Source organism: Euleptes europaea, chromosome 3 (assembly GCF_029931775.1).
Source record: "Euleptes europaea isolate rEulEur1 chromosome 3, rEulEur1.hap1, whole genome shotgun sequence".
NCBI lineage: Eukaryota > Metazoa > Chordata > Lepidosauria > Squamata > Sphaerodactylidae > Euleptes > Euleptes europaea.
In genome coordinates this window covers 45698070-45718368 of record NC_079314.1, presented here as the reverse complement: position 1 = coordinate 45718368, position 20299 = coordinate 45698070, and the positions used below count along the sequence as shown (strand labels likewise).

At 45.4% G+C, this 20299-nt stretch overlaps 2 protein-coding genes across 2 annotated transcripts in view; one reads left to right on the top strand and one right to left on the bottom strand.

Annotated features, from left to right (window-relative positions):
- The window catches only part of CCDC146 (coiled-coil domain containing 146), a 68074-nt gene extending 52500 nt beyond the window's left edge, over positions 1-15574 (top strand). Inside the window, exons 13-18 of the mRNA XM_056846226.1 lie at positions 672-896; positions 1986-2214; positions 9518-9646; positions 11675-11812; positions 13648-13896; positions 15348-15574. Coding sequence (XP_056702204.1) covers positions 672-896; positions 1986-2214; positions 9518-9646; positions 11675-11812; positions 13648-13896; positions 15348-15551 — 1174 coding nt within the window. The 3' untranslated portion in view covers positions 15552-15574. The remainder of the gene's footprint in view (positions 1-671; positions 897-1985; positions 2215-9517; positions 9647-11674; positions 11813-13647; positions 13897-15347) is intronic.
- A 2267-nt stretch (positions 15575-17841) lies between these two features.
- The window catches only part of GSAP (gamma-secretase activating protein), a 61717-nt gene continuing 59259 nt past the window's right edge, over positions 17842-20299 (bottom strand). Inside the window, exons 30-31 of the mRNA XM_056846473.1 lie at positions 19066-19159; positions 17842-17978 (exon numbers count right to left, since the gene is read on the bottom strand). Coding sequence (XP_056702451.1) covers positions 17887-17978; positions 19066-19159 — 186 coding nt within the window. The 3' untranslated portion in view covers positions 17842-17886. The remainder of the gene's footprint in view (positions 17979-19065; positions 19160-20299) is intronic.

Below are 20299 nucleotides of genomic sequence, written 5' to 3'. Positions count from 1 at the left end.
TTCAGTGCGATATATGGGTTCGAGAGCTGGATTTAGACTAGGTAGACCCACGTACAAATCCCACTCAGCTATAAAACTCAACAGGCAATTTTGATCCAGTCCTTTGCCTCTTAGTCTTTAAAGACAATGGGTGGGCAGTGTAGCCACCCGCAACATTGGAGGAAGAGTAAGTCAAAGCTATAATTAATCATTTGAATGTGCATAGCCATCCAGGTTGGCTGTCTTACCTCACCTTGCTCCAAGGAAACTGCTGCTTGCACGTCTGCTTCTTGGAGCCAAACCAGGTATAATGCTGAAATTTCCTTGTAGGGATCTCCTACCCTTTCTTTTTTCTTTAAAATTGATTGGGGTGCTGTCCTCCCAATCTGTTATATTCTGTGTGCAGTGATAAATTTTAATAATGTTTTCTAAATATGTTACTCATGGTATTATAACGGAGGTCGTAATAGCAAGGGTTTTTGAGTATGCTGCTGTTTGCCTCATTGGGGCAACTATACAGGTACTTGTATTGGTACCTGTATGTGTCCCTAGTAGGGCAAAAATTTAGCTCCTTGGGGACATTTCAGATTGGGGAAACGGTGCAGTGTGAACACACACCCTGTCCCTGATTAAAGCCTCCTAGAACTGTAACTTCAATCTGAAGAGTTTCCCCCCCACCCCATTTTATTCAGAAAATTGCACAAATACCAGCTGAAGCACATGAGCAACATTGCAGTCAAAGACAGCATCCAGAGTGACGTCTGCAAGATTTTTGCAACGTTGCAAGAGATGAAGGAAAAGCGAGAGCAGCAGTTGATGGACGTTGAAAGGCTCACCAACACGCTCACCCGTGTGGAGGATGAAATGGTGCAGCTGCGGAAGAAATACGAACGGGCCGTGCAGCGCCGAAACGAAAGGTAGAGCGCTTGGACTGTTAGCAAAGTATTCGGGGTGATTGCACCCTCTGAATGGCAACCATCAACTGCCAGCTAGTCATTTCTTTTTCTTGCTGTTCTCTGCTCCACATAGTTTCCTTTCTTAGAGCTCACTCTCTTCATTTATTTATTATGTTTCTATCATACTTTTTGAACATCGAGTCCCCAAAGTGGTGTATGATATTGTAAAATGCAATTTTAACTTATTTTTACCACCCTCTCCCAATTACTGAGACCTCCCTCTGGGTTTGCTCATCCAGCTCTACTCTTTTATAACCTATCTTCCCCACCATTTTGTAACTGATCAAAGAAAATCAGCAACAGCGTCGTTTCCAAGCCAAGCTCTGTCTCTCCAAATGGATATGCCAAAACCACAAGGGAGCCAAGTTCTGTTGTATTCTATGTGCAGTGATAAATTATAATGCTGTTTTCTAAATATGTTGCTCATGGTTGTAACTGAGGTTGTAATAGCCAGGCCAAGCCAGATATTTTAAAATGTTTGAATAACATCTTTATCCTTCTTACTAACATGGCTTAGAATCATTATTTCACATGTATGGTGTTTTCTCAGGATAATGTAATCCATATTAGTTTGTGGCCATGGTTCTAAGTCATTTTAAAGCTAAATGCTGAACTTTTTGCAAGGACAGGTTTCATTCCTCAAAAATGGCTTTAAATTGTAGTTATAATAGTAATACGGATGAAAATAATTACTTCCTCCTTTATGTGACTGTTGTCTGAGCCAGCTTGATTGTGCAAACAGAGCAAAAGCTAAAACGTGTATCCTTATCAATACTAACAATCCCCCACGAATGTCTCTCAAACATGATTGCGGCTAGCAGCTTCCATGGTTTGTGTTGGGGGGGTTTCTGTTCATGCATTAGCATCCTTTAAAGAAGGAGACCTCTTCTAATTAGGAAGTCTAGTCCATCAAAGTCTAGTTCTCTTCTTCCAATGATGTTAGGTACAGGAAGTAACTGGCATAACATGAGCTACTTGAATGGGCCGGTTTAAATTTATTTAACCATTGCCACATGCCTGTTAAAGTCTTTTCTTTGGCTTTCTTTGCAGTGGAGTTATGCTCATTGAACGTGAGGAAGAAGTGTGCATTTTCTATGAGAAAATAAATATTCAGGACATGATGAGTCGAGATGGTGACATTGAGATTAGTGTGATGGATGAAAAGATCCGCTTTCTAAGGCTGAAACTGACTGAGAAAAAAAGGCAGATTGAGTTATTCCTGAAAACGCTGCCAATGAAAAGAGGCCTTGATGGTGATTTAGTGGTCCTCCAGATTCAGGTAGCTATGATTTTAAAATATTGTCTCAGTTCAGAGAGCACATCAAACGGTGGATTGCTCAACCCATAGTTTAGAACCCAAGTCATGGTTTGAGCTTTCAACGTTACAATCCTAAGAATGCTTTCTTGGGAGTAAGCATTGAGTAAAACTGGACTTACTTCTGAGTAGACCTGCTTAGGTTTGCTCTCCAAGTATGCAAGCAAAATATTCCCTGGTTTTGAGCTGCTTGTCCTTTCCCCCCCCCCCCTTCTCGTTTGCTTAGCACTCATATTTGTCTAGTAACATAATCTTTTGGAGACTCCTAGTATAGGAACTTCATAGCTGCGTGGGGATTTGAACCTGCATCACTCATATCCTAGGAGCTATACGTATGGTTTAGCAGTTAGCGTAAAACCATGATTTGTAAGCCATGGTTGGTACATTCAGGCATCACACCTAACTACAGTTACACTTTTCTTAACTGTGATTTGGTGTGATGACTGAATGGAATCAGTATTTTTCCCCAGTGGAATTTTGGTGTATAAGGTGGTAAATAAGGAAATACATGGCTATTGAATCCTGATGGTGTTTATTAATAGAAGCACTATATAGCCATGAAAATCTAGGAAACCGTATACCAGATTGTTTTTATCTGTTCCCTGGTATATTTGCCTACCAGTATGGAAGTAATGTACTATGGACGCACAATATCAGTACAGGTATAATGCCAACATTTGTGGACACACATTTGGTTATGGTAAATAAGGCAATTAATGGTACCACATGGCTCTCCACTACTTTATAAGCATAAAGCCTTATAAGCATAGGATATATGCAGTGAAGTAAGCCATTATTTATGTATTGCAAATACAGCAGATATATAGAACTGAACTTCTTAGTGGTAGGTCACAGGACACTATCAACTGAAAAATGTACTTTTATTTACTTACACATAAATCAATCAATATTCATTTTCTTTTTCTTGTATATTTTATCTATCTCTGTGCCCCATCATCAGCAAGTTAGCTTTGTGGTTGACTGGGGATTTGAACCTCACTTGTCCAGGCCCTAGTCTGACATTCAAAACTGCTGTGTCTCTCTCAAGCATACATTATTTGACAGAAAATTCCATTTAAACTGATGGCACTTCCATGCTGTTGCTGTAAGGGAATGGCCTCCATAATGCATTCATAGAGCTCCTACATAGTTATGGCAGATCAGTTTCAGATACCTGCTGGAGACAAGGTCCTGCTATCATACTGAAACCCTGCCTAAGAGCACCAGATGCACATTTATACATATAGTGTGTAAACATCACAACTAAGAGCTCTGATACAGAAATACTTACATCATCAGCCCTAGATATCAGGCAGATATTTACATTCCCATCTGCACTGAAAAGGCAACGTGCAAATCTGTTCATGTGGTGCAAAACAGCAAGATATGGATGGGGGGGAAGGATCACATTAGGTGATGCTTCTCTAGATACACACAGGAGTGTGAGCAGGAATCCAAAGAGTCCATGCCAAAAGAGCTTCTGCATGTGCATAATGTGCAAGCACCTTTTTTCAGCAGCTGCCTTGATTGCTGGACTGGGAGGTTTCCTGAAACTCTGATGTGGATTTGCTGGTGGGCGGGCACAGATAAGCCCCTGTCATACATGTATACGATTCCCACTTGTGAATTGGAAGCAGGAAGACCACTCCAATAAATGGATCTCCTTTGCAAGTTATTTTGGAATTGGAACCGGGCTAAATTTTCTGCAAATGGAAAAGGAGGGGTAATTTCCACCAGTTCCCCCTTCCTGCTGCAGACCTCCCCTTGATTCGCTTCTCATGCTGCTCCTGAGGTGAAGAAGGCTTAATTTCAGAGAAAGAGAGAGAGGTGGTGCCTCCAAAGAGGTTTCCTGGCTGCTGCAAGGCTAAAAAAGGCCTTTTAAAAAACAAAAAATCAGACATGGGGGGAAAGCCCCACTGAAAACAACGATGCTGCACCAAGAAAAACCTGGCGCAGCAATGCTGTTGCTGGAGGGGGCTTTCCTGGGCTGGAGGAGCTTAGGAAGCTTGACTACAGTCAACTCTGCCCCTGGGAATGCCTGGAGAACATCCCCACACACACCAGCACTGCATTTCTCTTCCAGGATTTTGGCCTCGGAGAGGCTGTGGCATTGGAGGAGCACCGTGCAGCTCCGCAGCACCCAGGCGCTGATGGAACTGCCCCCGCTGTCAGCGGGCCTCTTATTCCATGATAAGAGGGCATTTACACTGGCGGTGGGATCACAACACCTCCACTACACTTTGAGCCCAATCCTCAGGAATGGACTGTAAGTGTGATTGTTAAATTAAATAATAAAGTCAAATAATAAAGTCAGTACGAAAGTGAAAAACAATTTCAACTTAGATGGTATGTTGATAAAGCCATTGCAGATACAAATCTATAGTGGCTTTCCTGTACTGCGATATGGTCTGCTGTGGAACCAAGGTAAACAAAGTCCCTTCCAGGAAGGGAACGTTTCTTTTATTATTATTATTTTTTTTTTTACTGAAGACTGTTTTGTACACAATCTAGTACAGTGAAGCAATTACCGTATATACTCGCGTATAAGCCGAGTTTTTCAGCCGAAAAAAAGGGCTGAAAAAGCCGAACTCGGCTTATACGTGGGTCAATACGGTAGGGGAGGGGAGGGGGGAGGAGGGAGGAGGGAGGGGGGAACTTACCGGCATCACCGCTGCCATTGCCGCCGCGCCCGGGCGCCTTCCTCCGGCCGGCAGCAGCCTGGAGGGGCCTCCTGCCGGCCCAGGAAGGCCGCGCTGCCGCTGCCGCACCCGGGCGCGTTCCTTCAGCCGGCAGGGGCCTTCCTGGGCCGGCAGGAGGCCCCTGCCGGCCGTGCTGCTGCCGCTGCCGGGCCCAGGCGCCTTCCTCCGGCCGGCAGCGGCCTGGAGGGGCCTCCTGCCAACCCAGGAAGGCCGCGCCACCGCCGCCGCCGATTCACCGCTTCTCCCGGTAAGTAGGGGGTTCAGGGGCTCTTCCCCCTCCCCCCCTTGGATGGCACTGAGGTCGGGTTGGGGTGGGTCGGGAGGGCCCGGTAGGCCGGCGGGAGGGCGACCTGGGGCAGGGGCCCTGTGCTCTAAAATGGCGGCCGCCATTTTAGAGCGCAGCATTGCCGGTAAAGGGAATTTCTTATTGACCCTCGGCTTATATGCGGGTCAATAAGAAATTCCCTTTTCTGGCCTCAAATTTGGGGGGGTCGGCTTATACCCGAGTATATACGGTAAGATATTTAAGCCTTAGATTCATTTTTGCCACTTCTGTGGACATTTGGATGACAGAAAGAAAATGCATGCAGCATCAAATGTTGGCAGAAGACCTGCAAAAGTTCTACCATTTCAAAATGGAGAGCGAGACCTATCCCAGTTTTCTATTAAAGGCAAATCCAGCTCTGTGGTCTATGAGGGATGCACTGAGTGTTCCACAGAGTATCACACTGCTTTCACAGCAGTGCTCCTAAACACCTCAATAATGAGGGCCTTCTGTACACGTAGACTGTGATAAACTAGTAGGGAGGTACCCCTGGTTATTTTAAGATAAGCTATCTGGTGCCTCATGTTTACATGAACTTGAAGGACCACCTCCTCCCATACAGTCCATCCCTCAGTTGAGATCCTCTAGTCAAGCCCTGCTCTCTGCTCCAGCCTGCAGAGGTGAGGCAGTTGGCAACTAGAGAGAGGGCTTTTTGGGACGTGGCACCTCACCTCTCCGCTGAGGCTCGCCTGGCACCTATAGTCTCTTCATGTGCCAGGCCAAAACATTTGGCTTTACCCAGAATTTTAGCTAAGGTTCTTTTCTTCTATTTTATACTTGAGTCCTAGCTTGAGAATTATTTTATCAATATCAATTTAGATTTTTCTGTTATAATGAGCTTTTAATGCCCTGGCCTGCTGTTATTGATTTTTTTAAATAATGACTTGGATTGTTTTATTGAAGTTTTTATTGGTATGATTGTTTCTTCTTGGTTTTGCTTTATTGTTGGGAACTACCTCAGGCAGGTCTGGTGAGGTGTCACACACTTTAAAAATAAATAAATCCCTAGGAGAGGGAGGGGTATTCTGCCACTCACTCATCTTGGGGTGAGTTCCTCTGTGAGCGCTGTTCTCTTTCGTGGTACCTCCATTTTAGTTGCGTTTGTGGGGAACATCCTGGGGATTGTGTTTTCAGTTGGTATAGTGTCGAGCTGTCGCTAGAAGAGTAGCCACATCCTGTTGCTTGTGAGTTGTGTGGTTTGGCTCTTCCTTGCCTTGTTTTCATCTTTTACTTTTGCAGCACACCTTGTGTGGTTATGCTGGTTTCAATTGCTTTTATTACCATAAACATTACTCTTTTTCCTGACACTGCGCTACCAAAGCCTCCTTGAGACTTATTCATTTAATTTAATATATAATTTAGACCATCACAAGTTTTAATGCAAAATGTAATCTGAGAGAGCCGGCATGATGTAATGATTAGTGCGTTAGGCCAGGGTCTGGGAGATCCAAGTCCAAATACACTCCCCCCCCCTTTGCCGTGAAACTGGCTTGGTGACCTTCAGCCACTCACTCTCTCAGCCGAACTACCTCACAGAGTTCTTGTAAGGATAAAATGGGTATGACAGAAACATGTATTCTGCTCTGAGGTCTTTGGAGGAAGAGTGGGATAAAAATGTACTAGGCTGATAATTGGAATGAATATATTTCTCACAACAAATACACCCTTTGAAAAGTGCTGATTAGGGGTGGAGGGTTTAAAAACTTTTTTACACGCAATTTCTAGAAACAGGAAGGCCTAGATTGTGCAATTTTGTGAAAAGAAGAAGTCCATAAAGTGAATCACCTGCTGATTTTACATTTTAGATCAGCAAAGTATATTTCTACAGAATTGCTTGTAACAAATGACACAGAAATTCACGCATTGTCAGAAACAAATGTTTAACTTACCGTGCATTCTTGAGGCTTCAGGCCAATTCCCCTTAGGAGGCGGTGTGACCTCGCCGCCAGCGTAAGTGCATCTAATCATGGCACAAGATGCACTTACGCTGGCGTTGAGAGCAGTTCCGTCAGCGCCTGAGCGCTGCGGAGCTGCGTACCGCTCCTCCGCCGGCGCAGTCTCCCCGCCGCGTAAATGCCGGTGGAGACTTGCTGCGCCGGCGTGGAGGGGGGGTTCCAGGGGGGTTCCCAGGGGTGGAGCTGCCATTAGGCAGTTCACTATGCCCTTTCGGTCCTGGACGCCGGTAGCCAGGACAGCATTGCTGCCTGGGAAAGACCCCAGTCTGCCAGAGCTTTTTAGCAGGCGCAGCCTTGCTGATTTTAATGGGGCTTTTAGCCCCGTGAAAGGGGCATTTTTCACGGTAGATTTTGCTTCTGTTTTGCCACGGACTAAAAAAAAAAAACACGATTTAAATGTTTTTTTCATGGCCGCGATTTATCCCCGTCAGTTATCTGTAGTTTTGGTTTTTCATGGGAACAAAGCACGCTGTATTTGACAACGGTTTGGTCTGTCCCTTTTGCAGGAGGCCTCCCCTTCCAACAGGCTCATTGTTTATGCCTGCCCCCAGCTCCGCCCCAACTCCGCCCAGCAGATTACCTCGTGCGGTTCACCAGCCCCAGCGCAAAAAACAAGCACCAGTCCCTCTGGTCTCCTCCATTTTTCTTCTACCCTCGCTCTGTTCTGCTTTTGGAACAGTCAGATTCCAAATTGGGGGGGGGGGGACAAGGCAGCGCTTTCCTCAAAGCTTCCCTCTATTTTCTATAGGTGTGGAACCCATTGCCCTTTAATGATAGACAGGATTGGGGGGGGGGCAGGGAATCCACGTGCCCAGAGAAGTGTTTAGCTGAAAGTGGGAATGGGGGGGGGAGAGGAAAGAAGGCCCCTGGATTGCGCGCTGGCCATGATCCGGCCACATTGCATCGTGAGAGACAGGAGGGCTCCTAGCTTGCGTACCAGCCCCGATCCAGCCAGTGTGCATGGGGGGGGGAAGAGGAAAGAAGGCCCCTGGATTGCGCGCTGGCCATGATCCTGTCCACATTGCATCGTGAGACAGGAGGGCTCCTAGCTTGCGCACCAGCCCTGATCCAGCCAGTGTGCATGGGGGGGGGGGAGAGGAAAGAAGGCCCCTGGATTGCGCGCTGGCCATGATCCGGCCACATTGCATCGTGAGAGACAGGAGGGCTCCTAGCTTGCGCACCAGCCCCGATCCAGCCAGTGTGCATGGGGGGGGGGGGAGAGGAAAGAAGGCCCCTGGATTGCGCACCGGCCATGATCCAGCCACAGTGCATCGAAAGAGAGGAGGGAGATAAGAGCAGGCTGGCCGCCCCTCTTCAGAAGAGTGATGGGAGGGAGTTTCGCCTTGGGTTTTCCGCTCTCAGGATGCACATTTTTCCCATCTGATTTCTCAAAAATCCCCCCTCCCCTCTGGGGCAGAGGGGCCAACAGCTCCTTCCCTTGAACATCCCCCCCACGGGTCCAGCTGCCCTAGACTGAGCTGCCGCCACCACCGCCCCCAGCGCGCGAGGAGCACATGGTGTGGCCCCGCCGGTCTCCCCCTGGAGCCGTCCATCCGACGTCCCCCTGGGCTTGGAGGTGTGGGCCCAGCTCCAAGGCCCATCCCAGGCGAGGGGCGGGGAAGTCGTGTAGGGACGGAGGGAGAGAAGTGCCAGGATTCTAGGCAGGCAGGCAGCCAGCCAAAGGGGCGGTATTCTTGTCCAAGCGCAGAACTCCCCCAGCCAATCACCGTTCTTGGGGGAGGAGAAAGGAGACGTCCCGGGGAGCTAAGCAAACATTTTTTCATGGGCATCCGTGCAACAAAACACCCGTCCACAGGAAAGATTGTCTCAAAAGTGGTTTGGATTGCCTCTTTTTAAACCCGGCTTATTTTGCTCGTGGGGGGGGGGGAACACGGATCTGCAGTGAATAACCAAAATTTGACTCCAACGCAAATCACCGTCGAAACAGCAGCAAATCTCCGTGAAGAATACCCCAAAACGAAAAAAAGCCTTTTAAAGGCTTTTTTCGTCCTGGCAGCGTGCGGGGAACAGGTTAGGAGGCGGCAAGGCTGCGCCTCTTCTCTGCCGTCCCCACACGCCAGCAGCTCAGGAATGCACTGTTACTCATGTTAACTGCCGGCTTTTCCTGGGATTTCTGTCTGACATAACTCTGAGCTGGGAAAAGGACGTTTTGGTTAATAATACTAAATATAAGTGAGTTTTCTTCAAGTATGGAAGGGGGGGGGGAAATGTTCACTGACTTCCCAGACTGATTGTTCATGACCTATTCTTCACTCCTGTTTTGGTAGTTTTCTCAGTGCAAAGACCGAATTAGAAGTCTGGAGAAACTGTTTACAGACCCCAAAAGTCACAACAGAACAAGAGCGCTGCCCGGGAAAGACCCCAGTCTGCCAGAGCTTTTCAGAAAGATAGATGAGGTAATATCTTTCCTTCCTCCAGGAGGCTACCATAATAAATGACCATGTTGTACATTTAGCTCGAGGTCCTCATGCATGGTGAGCCTGCGCTTTGGGTTTTTTGAAAAAAGGTATTGGGTTCCTAATGCAAAATGTCTGCTGTGGCCCTTCACTGAAGGGGGGCCCTTCAGTATTTTTGGCTCTCTGTGTGCTGGTAACATTCAAATATATTTGTGCTTACATGTTGGGGGAGGCAGTAGCTGGATTTTCCAAAATCCTTTCTCCATGCATTTTTAGATTAAATGTTGGGGCGGGGGAGAGAATTAAAGATTTTGGAAGGGGCGAAGAAATCACCCAAGCTTACTAATATCTATCTAGTTGAAATAAGTCCTGGTGGGTGGCCTTAGTATTTGCAAGTCTTAGTGGGACTTGGGACTCTGATAGGGGAATCTTGTTGAAGTCAATACTGAGGAGTCTGTAATCCTGTGTACAAATCATTGTGTGAATTTATGTTGGGTGTGGTAGGTGGGTTTCGCTGCATGAGACTAGAGTGGGGGGGTATAATCCTCCATTTATCTCCTTCTTCCTTTTGCCTATTGGTTGTTCTCCTATTTGTTTTAACTTGTCAGAGTGAACTCCCTTTCTCGCACCTGGGGGCAAAGCAGTTGTCATAGCAAAAGAGTTTCAAGCAAACACACACACACACCACACACAGACAAATGGAAGTAAGCTGAAAGCTCAGGCAGCCGTTACAGCTTAAGCTGCAGCTACTGCCCACATTTCACAGGAGAGAAAATAAACACCCAGTGCTGTTTTCCTACACATTTCACAGGAGGCAACTGGAGCTTGGTTCTCCTCGCTAAACTCATACCCTTCACCACGACCTTTCCATCCTTCCATTTCCTTTAGGACACCTTGAAGCCCACTAGAGAAGGGGTGTGGGGTAGGGGTGAAGGATAAGAAACATGGATGGGAGGAAGGTGGCAAAGGACAGAGTAGAATGGGGGGAGGATGAGTGGAGTAAAGGACAAGAAGAGACTTTGAAGAGAGATGTGGAACATGGAAGGGGTCAAAAAGCAGGGTAGCTGGCTAGCAGGGTAATCCAGAAACACACTATATTGAGCTTTTCCCTATTAGCTCAAATTAGGGTGTCTAATTGCACATTTTCTCAGTGTAAAAGAAACAGGGTCAGCTATTTAAAAAGGGCATGTTTCTTTGTCCCAATGTCATCCTGTTGTGCAATACTAACAAGGATTGAGGAAGGAGAAATAGTTGATGACATCATGACCTGAGCAAAGGCGTAATAGAAGAACACGCTACAGAGGAGGTGGGGGACAGAGATGGGGAATGCCAGTTTTAGCAGCAGCCTTGGGTAACACCGGGTTCCTTCCTGTTCTTGCCGTGAATGCCCTGCCAATTCCTTCATCCTATAACCTCTGCTCATGGTTCTTCTATACTTAACTTGGTCTGCAGGCTATAAGCTATCCTTGTTTTTGACAGACAGAACCCCTTGCAAGTAGAATTTTTGACTGTCTAGCCCCCTCAGAAACGTAATGACCACAACTCAGCACAGACTTATTTGAGCCCACTGAAAGATGTGGGCCATTTTAAATAAAATTGTCAGCTTCTTGAAATTTTTTAATGAGCTGGTTTACTTTTATGCTAACCAGCAAATTAAGCAAAGCTTCTCAACCAGTTCCTGAAAAATCTGTTTTTAATGGTTTTATCTCATCTTCAGAGAAACCAGCTCTGAAATGTTGATCTTTCCAAGGCTGTGAGTTTTCAGTCCTGATAGGATATATATTGCTGTCTGAGAAACCACTGTACCATACTCAGCCCTAAATTGCTTGGCCCTAGTATTTGGTTTATTATTTCAAAACACAGCACTAATGCCACTGAGATTTCAAAACATGTTATATCCATGATATTTTCCTGCACTACACCAATTGTCAACAAGGCCTAGACAAAAATTGGTAATTTTGTATTCTTCAGGGGAAAAATTGACCGAATATGTACTTGCTCACTGGTTGTATGTTTATCTCACTGTAGTTAGAAATACAGCTAACACAGAAAGAAGAGAAACTGCTCGAGAAGGACTTTATCTTTGAACAAGTGTCCCAGTTAACAGAGAAAATCAGAATCAAGGTGGAAAATGGCAAGGAGGATACACTAATATTGGCAAAAAAGGTACGGCTGCGATTGAGCTTCCTCCCAAAAGCCAGCTAAGGAGAATGATATAGATGGCATCTTTTTCCAAGGATATCATTTGTTGGATCTGGAACTGTGGCTATAAATGCAAAGTGTATTGAAAAGAATGAGCATCCAGTAGTTGAAAGGGCTTGTTTGTACTGCACTACCACCAATGGGATGTGCATCTTACTGTGCGTGCAAATCTGCAGACCCCCCCCCATATAATCAATTTTGTATAAATGTGTTTACACACGCAACTAGTCAGAACAGGGCAATCCGTATACAAATAATTGATTTCAGCTGTATAGAAAAATAGCCAAGATTTTTTTTTATCTTAAGAGATTACACCCAGTATTTTTGTTATGCACTACTACTCAAGAGCTTAAACATTTGAATTCTTAAATTAGTAGAAAGAATTGCAATTCTTTATTGATTTTACTGCCCATGGAAGCTCACTGGGTGACCTTGGGCCAGTCACACACTCTCAACCCAGCCTACCTCACAGGGTTGTTGTGAAGATAAAATGGAGAAGAATGATGTAAAGATGTTGTTGAAGGCTTTCACGGTCAGAGTTCATTGGTTCTTTTAGGTTATCCGGGCTGTGTAACCGTGGTCTTGGTATTTTCTTTCCTGACGTTTCGCGAGCAGATGTTGCAGGCATCTTCAGAGGAGTAACACTAAGGACAGTGTCTCTCCAGTCCTTCAGTGCTACTGTCCTTCAGTGTTACTCCGATGAAGATGCCTGCCACAGCTGCTGGCGAAACGTCAGGCAAGAAAATACCAAGACCACGGTTACACAGCTCGGCTAACCTACATGAACCGATGTAAAGATGCTTTGGGTCCCCATTGGAGAGAATGGTGGGGTACAAATGAATTAATATACAGTTCTTTATAATCTCAAAATATAGGAAATAAATTGCACATAGTTATCCTGTAGTTCACCTCAGGGTTGCTTTCACACCAAGGATTTTCCACGTTTCAGCCACTTGACTCATCACCTCAGCCCATTTCTATACAGACCATTAACAGCCCTTTCCTTCGTTAAAAAAAATGCTTCTTTTTAAACCTGTTAAAAACTGGTATTTCCTAGGCAGGGTGCTAGCAGCACAAGCTGTTCATTGGACCTGAAAGGGAAACAGCTTGACTGCAGCAATCAGCATAACAGAAAAGAGCCATCCAGCCACCCTCTTAGACAGGAAGGAGATCTCTGGAGGTGACTGCAGATGTGTGGTGGTATCCTTTTAAAGTTTTCAAAAGCTACTGTGTTGCTCCTATGCATCATTACTCATGCTTGTGTAGGTTTTTTAAAAAGAAAACCTGAAGACAATTGCTCATACCTGAGCCTGCCTTTTAGAAAGGGGATAGGGGAGGCGCCTCTGCAGATATGTGGAAGTTTGCTTAAAACGTTTTTTTTAAAAGTTCTTACATTATTCCTATGCAATGTTACCTATGCTCCTAAAAAGTAACACAACCCCCTCCCCCCCCAAAAAAGACAGGGCTGGGAGAGAATCCTGATAGTCACGTTAGAACACAGGAAGGGGGGCTCCACTGCCCATCAGGTGCGAATGGGAAACCATGGCTAACAATGGAAAGAAAAACAGATTACTGTCTGCTGTCTAGAATCCTGTTGCAAGGGTGATTTAACACAGGAGCAACCTGACCACCATGGAAAACACCCTGATATAGAAGCAGCCCAGGTCTAGGTAATTGTGCACTCAACTGCAAGGCATCAGCTGGCATGGGATTTTTTGTTTTTATATGGCAGAAGGGAATGAGAGGAAAACACACATCTACACCCCTTGACATCAGATCGCTAATTCTGCTCATTCCAGATGAACAGACTCCAGGAGAAAATAAAAGATGCAACACAAAAGATGATGGCTCTTATTGCAGAGCTATCCATGAGTCAAGCAGTTGCCATTAAACTGCAACAAGAAACGAGGGACAAAGAAGACTTTTTAATGTCCATCATCTCCAGGCTTGAGAAAAATATTCCACCACCAAAGGAAGTAGAAACCGAGTGGTTAAAGGTGCTGCGTGATGAGGAAATGTATAAGGCAGCTGCTGAAGCCCAAGCCCAAGTGAGTATCTCTGGGAATGCAGCTGTTGGTAAGGTCGTGTGTGTTTTGGCCCTGGTAGATTTTTGACAGGGTTTGATAACTGGCTCCCTGCCATCAGTTACATGGAATTCCAGGAGGTGGTGGCCAGAACTAGTAGCATCATGTTGATAGAAGCACTCTTTATCTGAATTTGGTGGTCCTTGGTTGTAGGGAGAACTTCTCAGACCCAAACAAAGACCTTATAGCAATCTCATGAGTCTGTGGGCATTTTTAGAATTTTGAGAAGAAGTGCTGGATACCACAATAATATGGCTGCCATGGGGGCTAGGTCCAATCCCCAAATATTGGGAAGTGCCAAGCCTTTTCATTGGATGGAGGCAGCTGTATGCAAGTGGTGTTCCTTGCTGACCCAAAGATGATGTCACCTGGGCTCTGATTATGGTGGGTTGGCTCTTTGCTCTTGGGGAAGAAGAAAGTGGGTACCAGGAAACACACAAGCAAGCGCCAGGGCACCAATGCTTTATAGGATGTGCCCAGGGAAATAAATGCAAGGATCACATGCAACTTGCAGCTTCCTTGAAATCCATGGTAGCTCATAAACTGTAGCGGGGAGGTGAGACACCCAAAGAATGACAAGCTCACACTCAGCATGGTATGACACAAACCAGTTCTGAGAATTTGGAGTTACTAGTAGCACAAGGTTGAGATCTTTGATGCACTTGCTACTGCCAGCCAACGACTGTGGTCTCCTTACCCACATATCTTATAAACTTGCATGAAGTGTGCTCATTTAAACTTGCATCTATTTGTCACACTGTGATGACTACATTAATAAAACAGCCATTGCCAAACCACCACTACCATACTGAGCTTTCATAGCGCGTACTCTTCAATAGAAATAGTTTACCCATTGAACTGTAAGGGACTGAGTAATGAAGATACAAGTGCGAATCAGCCCTCAGATTCTATCCACCCCTCTCTGAGTTCTTGCTTAAATTAAAATATCTTGAGAATGTTAGCAAAAAGAAGGGGGGGGGGAAGCAATGTACCTAACTCTTACGAACAACATAAATTGAGTAAAGGAAGAAGGGGGGTCACGATGCTGTTGTACAAACTGGCAGAATACCTCAGAAGTGAATTGGGAGACTATTGTGAAGGGCTTGTTCGATTTTAAAAATTTTGTGGTTTTTTTTTGCATGGGTACCACCAGTTAAAATATCTGGGGAAATGATGCAAACTGAGCGTATTACCTGTCCAGCCTTCATTGGTTCCTCAATACAGTTCTTACAGAGATTAGTAAAAGCATTATAGCGTCTCTTCCACTACCTCTCTACTAGGACCTGGTTGGGATAACTTGGTGGAACAGTGATTTTGCAGGCAGACGACGTTCCTGGCACAATTGAAGTCTGGAGCGCTCCTAAGAATTCTTCCTGAATGGACAACCTTTAACCATTTATTAATTGTTTTTACAGCGTCTCGATGAAGAGGAAAAGCTTGCCTTGCCAACTAGTGTGCACACCACAGCTGAGCAGCGCCCCAATGCCTACATTCCCGATGATGAACATGTACTTCCCTTACCACGGCCCTATGGGGCATTGGCTCCTTTCAAACCAAGAGAGCCTAGCTCAAACCTGAGATACATGAGGAAGCCAATTGTGAAGCCAATTGAGATCTGAACAGGTCACCTCTTCTTCCAGCCATTAAACAGTAAACACACAGCATAGCTTACAGGGTCAAATCCATATTCTAGTAACATCAGCAACAGAGCCATCAGGTTTCAGTGGGGTTGGGCTGCAAAGTATACATAACGGACCCAACAGAACTCTCTCAGTTCAGCAGCCCTACAAAAGCTCCAGTGAAACAAATGTCTGACATAATGTTTAGGGAATTGTACCCCTTAAACATCTGAAGCATGAGGAATTCTGAACAGCCTTTTAAAAATGTTTATTGAATATGTCAGCAAAAAAAGAGTAATACATTTAAAACCACAGTATAAGTGAATATCTACCTTTACTTTTCCTTTTGTGCATTCAGAGGCATGGACTGTTTTGTATTTTGAAAACTAATTGTGCAATAATCCAACTTGCCTATACCATCATTTTTTATATTAGAAATCGCTTAAATTTTGCTTTCATGGCACAAATAAAGGGAAACTCTTTGAAGAATAATTAGATGGTTCTGCTTATTTAAATAGTAATATATCTCTTTCCCTTAAGAGTGCTCCAGTAAATTTAATAGGTGTCGTGCAGCAGTGAGGGAAGTCTTGCAAAAGAGAAGGGCTCCTACAGCTAGAAATGTAAAAATTTAAATAGATGCCCATTGCTAGAAAGCGAATGCCAAAAATATTTCCATTGGGGGGGATCCTGTGAACCAGTTAAACGCTGATCTATCTGGCCTACTCCTCGTTACCCCAGAATAACTGAAGGTCAGGGAAACCTTGCGGACAAAATCCAACACGGTATGTGGGGGGGGGGCACAAGAGAGCCTACAGAGAAGGGGAGGAATTGGGCATAATCACCTCCCCCTCTCTCTTCTCCACCAGCAGTTTCCTGTGCCCCTGGAAGAGGAAGGTTGTAGCAATTCCGCCCAATTCTAACTCCTCGCTGCAGTGCTTCACGCACAATACCATTTTCCCCTACAAAGTTCCCCCAGTTCCCAGTAGCTGCTTTTCAAGAGTCACAGAGGGCTGCTGGGGGAAGGGGCAAGCAAGACATCTCCCACAAGCATATTTATATTTGCAATTTTTAAAATCCAAGCCACGTGACATACAATTTCCTTTTTGATATGGCGTTATAGTGGAAGAGGTACATATAATACGTGAAGGAACAGACTGACTGTAATCTTGCACTGTCATGCAGGCTTCCGTCTTATTCGGATCAACAGGGCTTAAGCATGCAGAAGTCAGGATAGCAGCCCTTGAGTTTTCAAGTGTGTTGTTTACAGGTCAAGCACGTACGACAGTTATTCTGGCTGCAATTACATCAGCTTCATGGCATGCCAGCATGTCGGAAACAAACAAATTATCCCTGCTGGAAGCCAGTGAACAATTTTTTCTATCGCTGTCATAGATCACAGCTAAGAAAACAAATAGGGAAGCCCCATGCTACGTAAACACGGGAAATAATCTGCAGGCAAGGCACAGAGCAGCTTTAAAACAGCAACTTCGCTTAGCATTGATACACTCTAGAAACAGTGGGCGTGATCCAGTCGAAGTTAAACATTTTCAAATCTCTTTAATTGGAAGCATAGTCACATGCCCCTCTCTTACTGACTGCTATCAACAGGATTTTGAAGTGTTTAACTTCCAGAATCCAGACAAGGTTAGCAAGACAGAAGATTACTTCAATGGCAAATTGAAGTTGCACCATTCCCAAAGATTATTAGCTCCTTTGAAGTATCTATGCAGAATTACAAAACACAGACATCTTAGAACATTCCATCTAGTTACAAAACCCAGAAAATACTAATATCTAGGTCCAAAACTAAACAATTGCTCTCATTTAGAAAGAGATCTTTTCATTTACAATGAGGACTCTCCCTACACAATTACTTAAGGGGACTTCTCTATACACATCAATATACAACAGCTGCCAGTAAGATCACTTTAATATATATGTATATATTACACATGGTCATTCATTTTCCACTCAGCACACAATCTCAATTTTTTTTTGCATACATGAACTGCTGTAAAATGCAAAGTGTAGCAGAAGAATTGATTGTGGTTTGGCACTTGTCTGTAAGTGCCCCATAGGGGCTCCCATTTTTGGTACAATTTCTGCCATGTATCCCATTCATTAAAAGTGTAAACAAAAAATACAGTGTTGCTCTTCAAGCAACAGATCTTTCAATATTACCTCTGAAAACCAAGATTTTTCCCATTCCATACCTCTTTTCCTACAACCAGCAGCTCTTTTATCTTGAGGCTGTTAATTGCATACTTGTGGATGGATGTGTATAGCAAAGCTGAGATGTTGCTTGAAGTAACTAGTTCATCTTTCAGCAGCAGTACTAAAGGCCCAAGAGCATCGTAGTGTGCTTCAGGGCCACCTCTTCAACAAATCTCACATTCACAGTACCTTGGTCCACAGAAGCAACCTGCCCTGAGAAAAACAACTGAAGATATTAATACTTGGCAAGGTTGATAACGATATTAGCCAGGCATCGAAACTAAATACTTGCTCTCATCGTACACCTACAGTGGACCTCAAGTTGTGGTGTGTGATTTTGGCTGTGCTGTCACTGACACTACATGTTGAAGTTGTTTTTTTATTGGTAGCTATAAAAAAAGATCCCAGTTACTCAATGAAGTTAAACAGCAATGACTAAAACATGGCAAAGGAAAATATAAGAGCCTATTCTCGGCTCTTTGTAATATTTTGTGACACAAGAACCCCGGGTTTGCTCTTTACTGCTCTTTAATCATATAAAGGCTGAGTTTAGTGTGTGTGTGTGTGTGTGCGTGAGCGAGAGAGAGAGAGAGAGAATCTCACTTTTTTGATAGTTTCAGGTGGGTAGCCTTGTTGGTCTGTGTAGAAATGCAAGATTTGATGAAGGGAAGTTTTACTCTCAAAAGCTTACACCCTGGAAGTCTTGTTGGTCTTTAAGGCGCTTCTGGACTCCAATTTTACTTTCTTGATAGAACATCCACGTGTTGGGGGAAAAGTGCATTCATCAGCTTAGCTACAACCCAGTACAAGCCAATCCAGTTAGATAATGGAGGTCATTTTGGCTGCAGAACAGACACTTCTCCAAGATATAGTTCTTGTCCCCCCACTAGAATATAGATAGTCTAGTTGCATGCATAAAGCTTGTCCCACAGTTATTTCCCAACACAGCAGGACTAATGGAGGTGTACCACTAGTATGGGCGCTGCCATATGTAATCAAGTTTGATGTGCAGCTAGAGCATAGGGAGGCAGTCCTTCACTGGTTACCCACCCTCATACGTAATATGGGCAGCGGGCCAGACAATTATGATATATTTTGTAAACCATATTTAATGTGCATTCCATAAGGATTTTGGCACTAGGTAGTGTTAAAGAATACTGCCTCACTTAGGAGAGATACTATAAATAAGAGTGAGGAACAATTGGAACAATAATAATCTTCCAATTCAATGGGAGCCCAAACACATCCCAAAGAACAATATCAGGAGGAACCAAGTGGAACACTGCAGGAGGATTATTACCTTGATGATCCACTTCTGTCAATATAGCAATCAAGTAGTTGAGAGGAAGAAACTCAATTTGGGCTGATGATCTGTCCACTAGTGACATACTGGGCTGTGAAAGAAAATGCATTTTAGCTTAAAAGTACTGGATTTTAAACATTTTATTATCCCTTAACATGTAAAGCCTCAATTTATCCAGCATCCCTTAGTATCCCTTTTCACAGTATGCCACTGCCCTCCTCCTGATGCCTATGCTATATACCAAGGATGGGGAACCTCAGGCCCGGGGACCGTATGTGGCCCCCGAGGACATTTTTTGTGGCCCTCGGGAGCTCCGGGGCCCTGCTGCAGAGGCGCAGCACAGGGCGGCCCTCCCTGAGGGTGTTCCTGGGGCCATGGCTTGCATGGGCGCTGTGGTGCCCTTTGGACCTCCTCTTGCCAACTGACAGCTGTTGGTCAGCGAGAGGAGGGGGAGGGACGTTTTCCCCAAGGCTGCCCCCTATAGCCTCAGCGTGCAGGAACGCCGGGGCACACTGTAAGCCCCTCTTGCTGCCTGTCGGCTGTTGAGCAGTGAGAGGGGGGGGAAAGAGGCCCACGGCTCCCAGCAGCAGAGCATGCACACAGGAGCCGATCGGGTTTCGGGGGGCCTTTTGTGGACTCTGGGGGTGGGAGGGCATGGAGCCTGGGGCCAGGTTGCGTGGGGCCGGCGGGTGTATGTGTTGGGGGGGGAAGGCTTTTCTCTCTCCCTCTCTTTCTGTCTCTTTCTTAGTCTGTCTCTCTCCGTCCTTTTCTTTCTCCCCCTCTTTCCATTTCTTTCTCCCTCTCTCCCTTTTCCTCTTTCTCTGTTTTAATTCCTTCCTCGCTGATCGCCTGCGGGCTGCGCCCCCCTGGCACCTCGTCTGCTCGGGCCCACTGCTGGCTGCCCTCCTGCCTGGGAGGGGGGAGGAGCAGGGGAGCCCTCCAGGCCTTCTTGTGTGGCCTCCCCTGGGGTTGCCAACCTCTAGTGGTGGCCGGAGATCTGGCAACCCTAGCCTCTCCCCCCCCCCCACCGGGAGATCTACACCTGGTATGGCCCCCGAATAATGTTATAAATGTGCAAATGGCCCTTGGCAGGAAAAAGGTTCCCCACCCCTGCTATATACCCAGGTTTTTGAATCATATGTCTCTCTTGCCCATCAAGCAAATGGAGCTTTGCATCCAGGGATTGGTGTGGTTGAGGATGAAGTCTGCCCGTTTTTGTCTCAAGATGTGA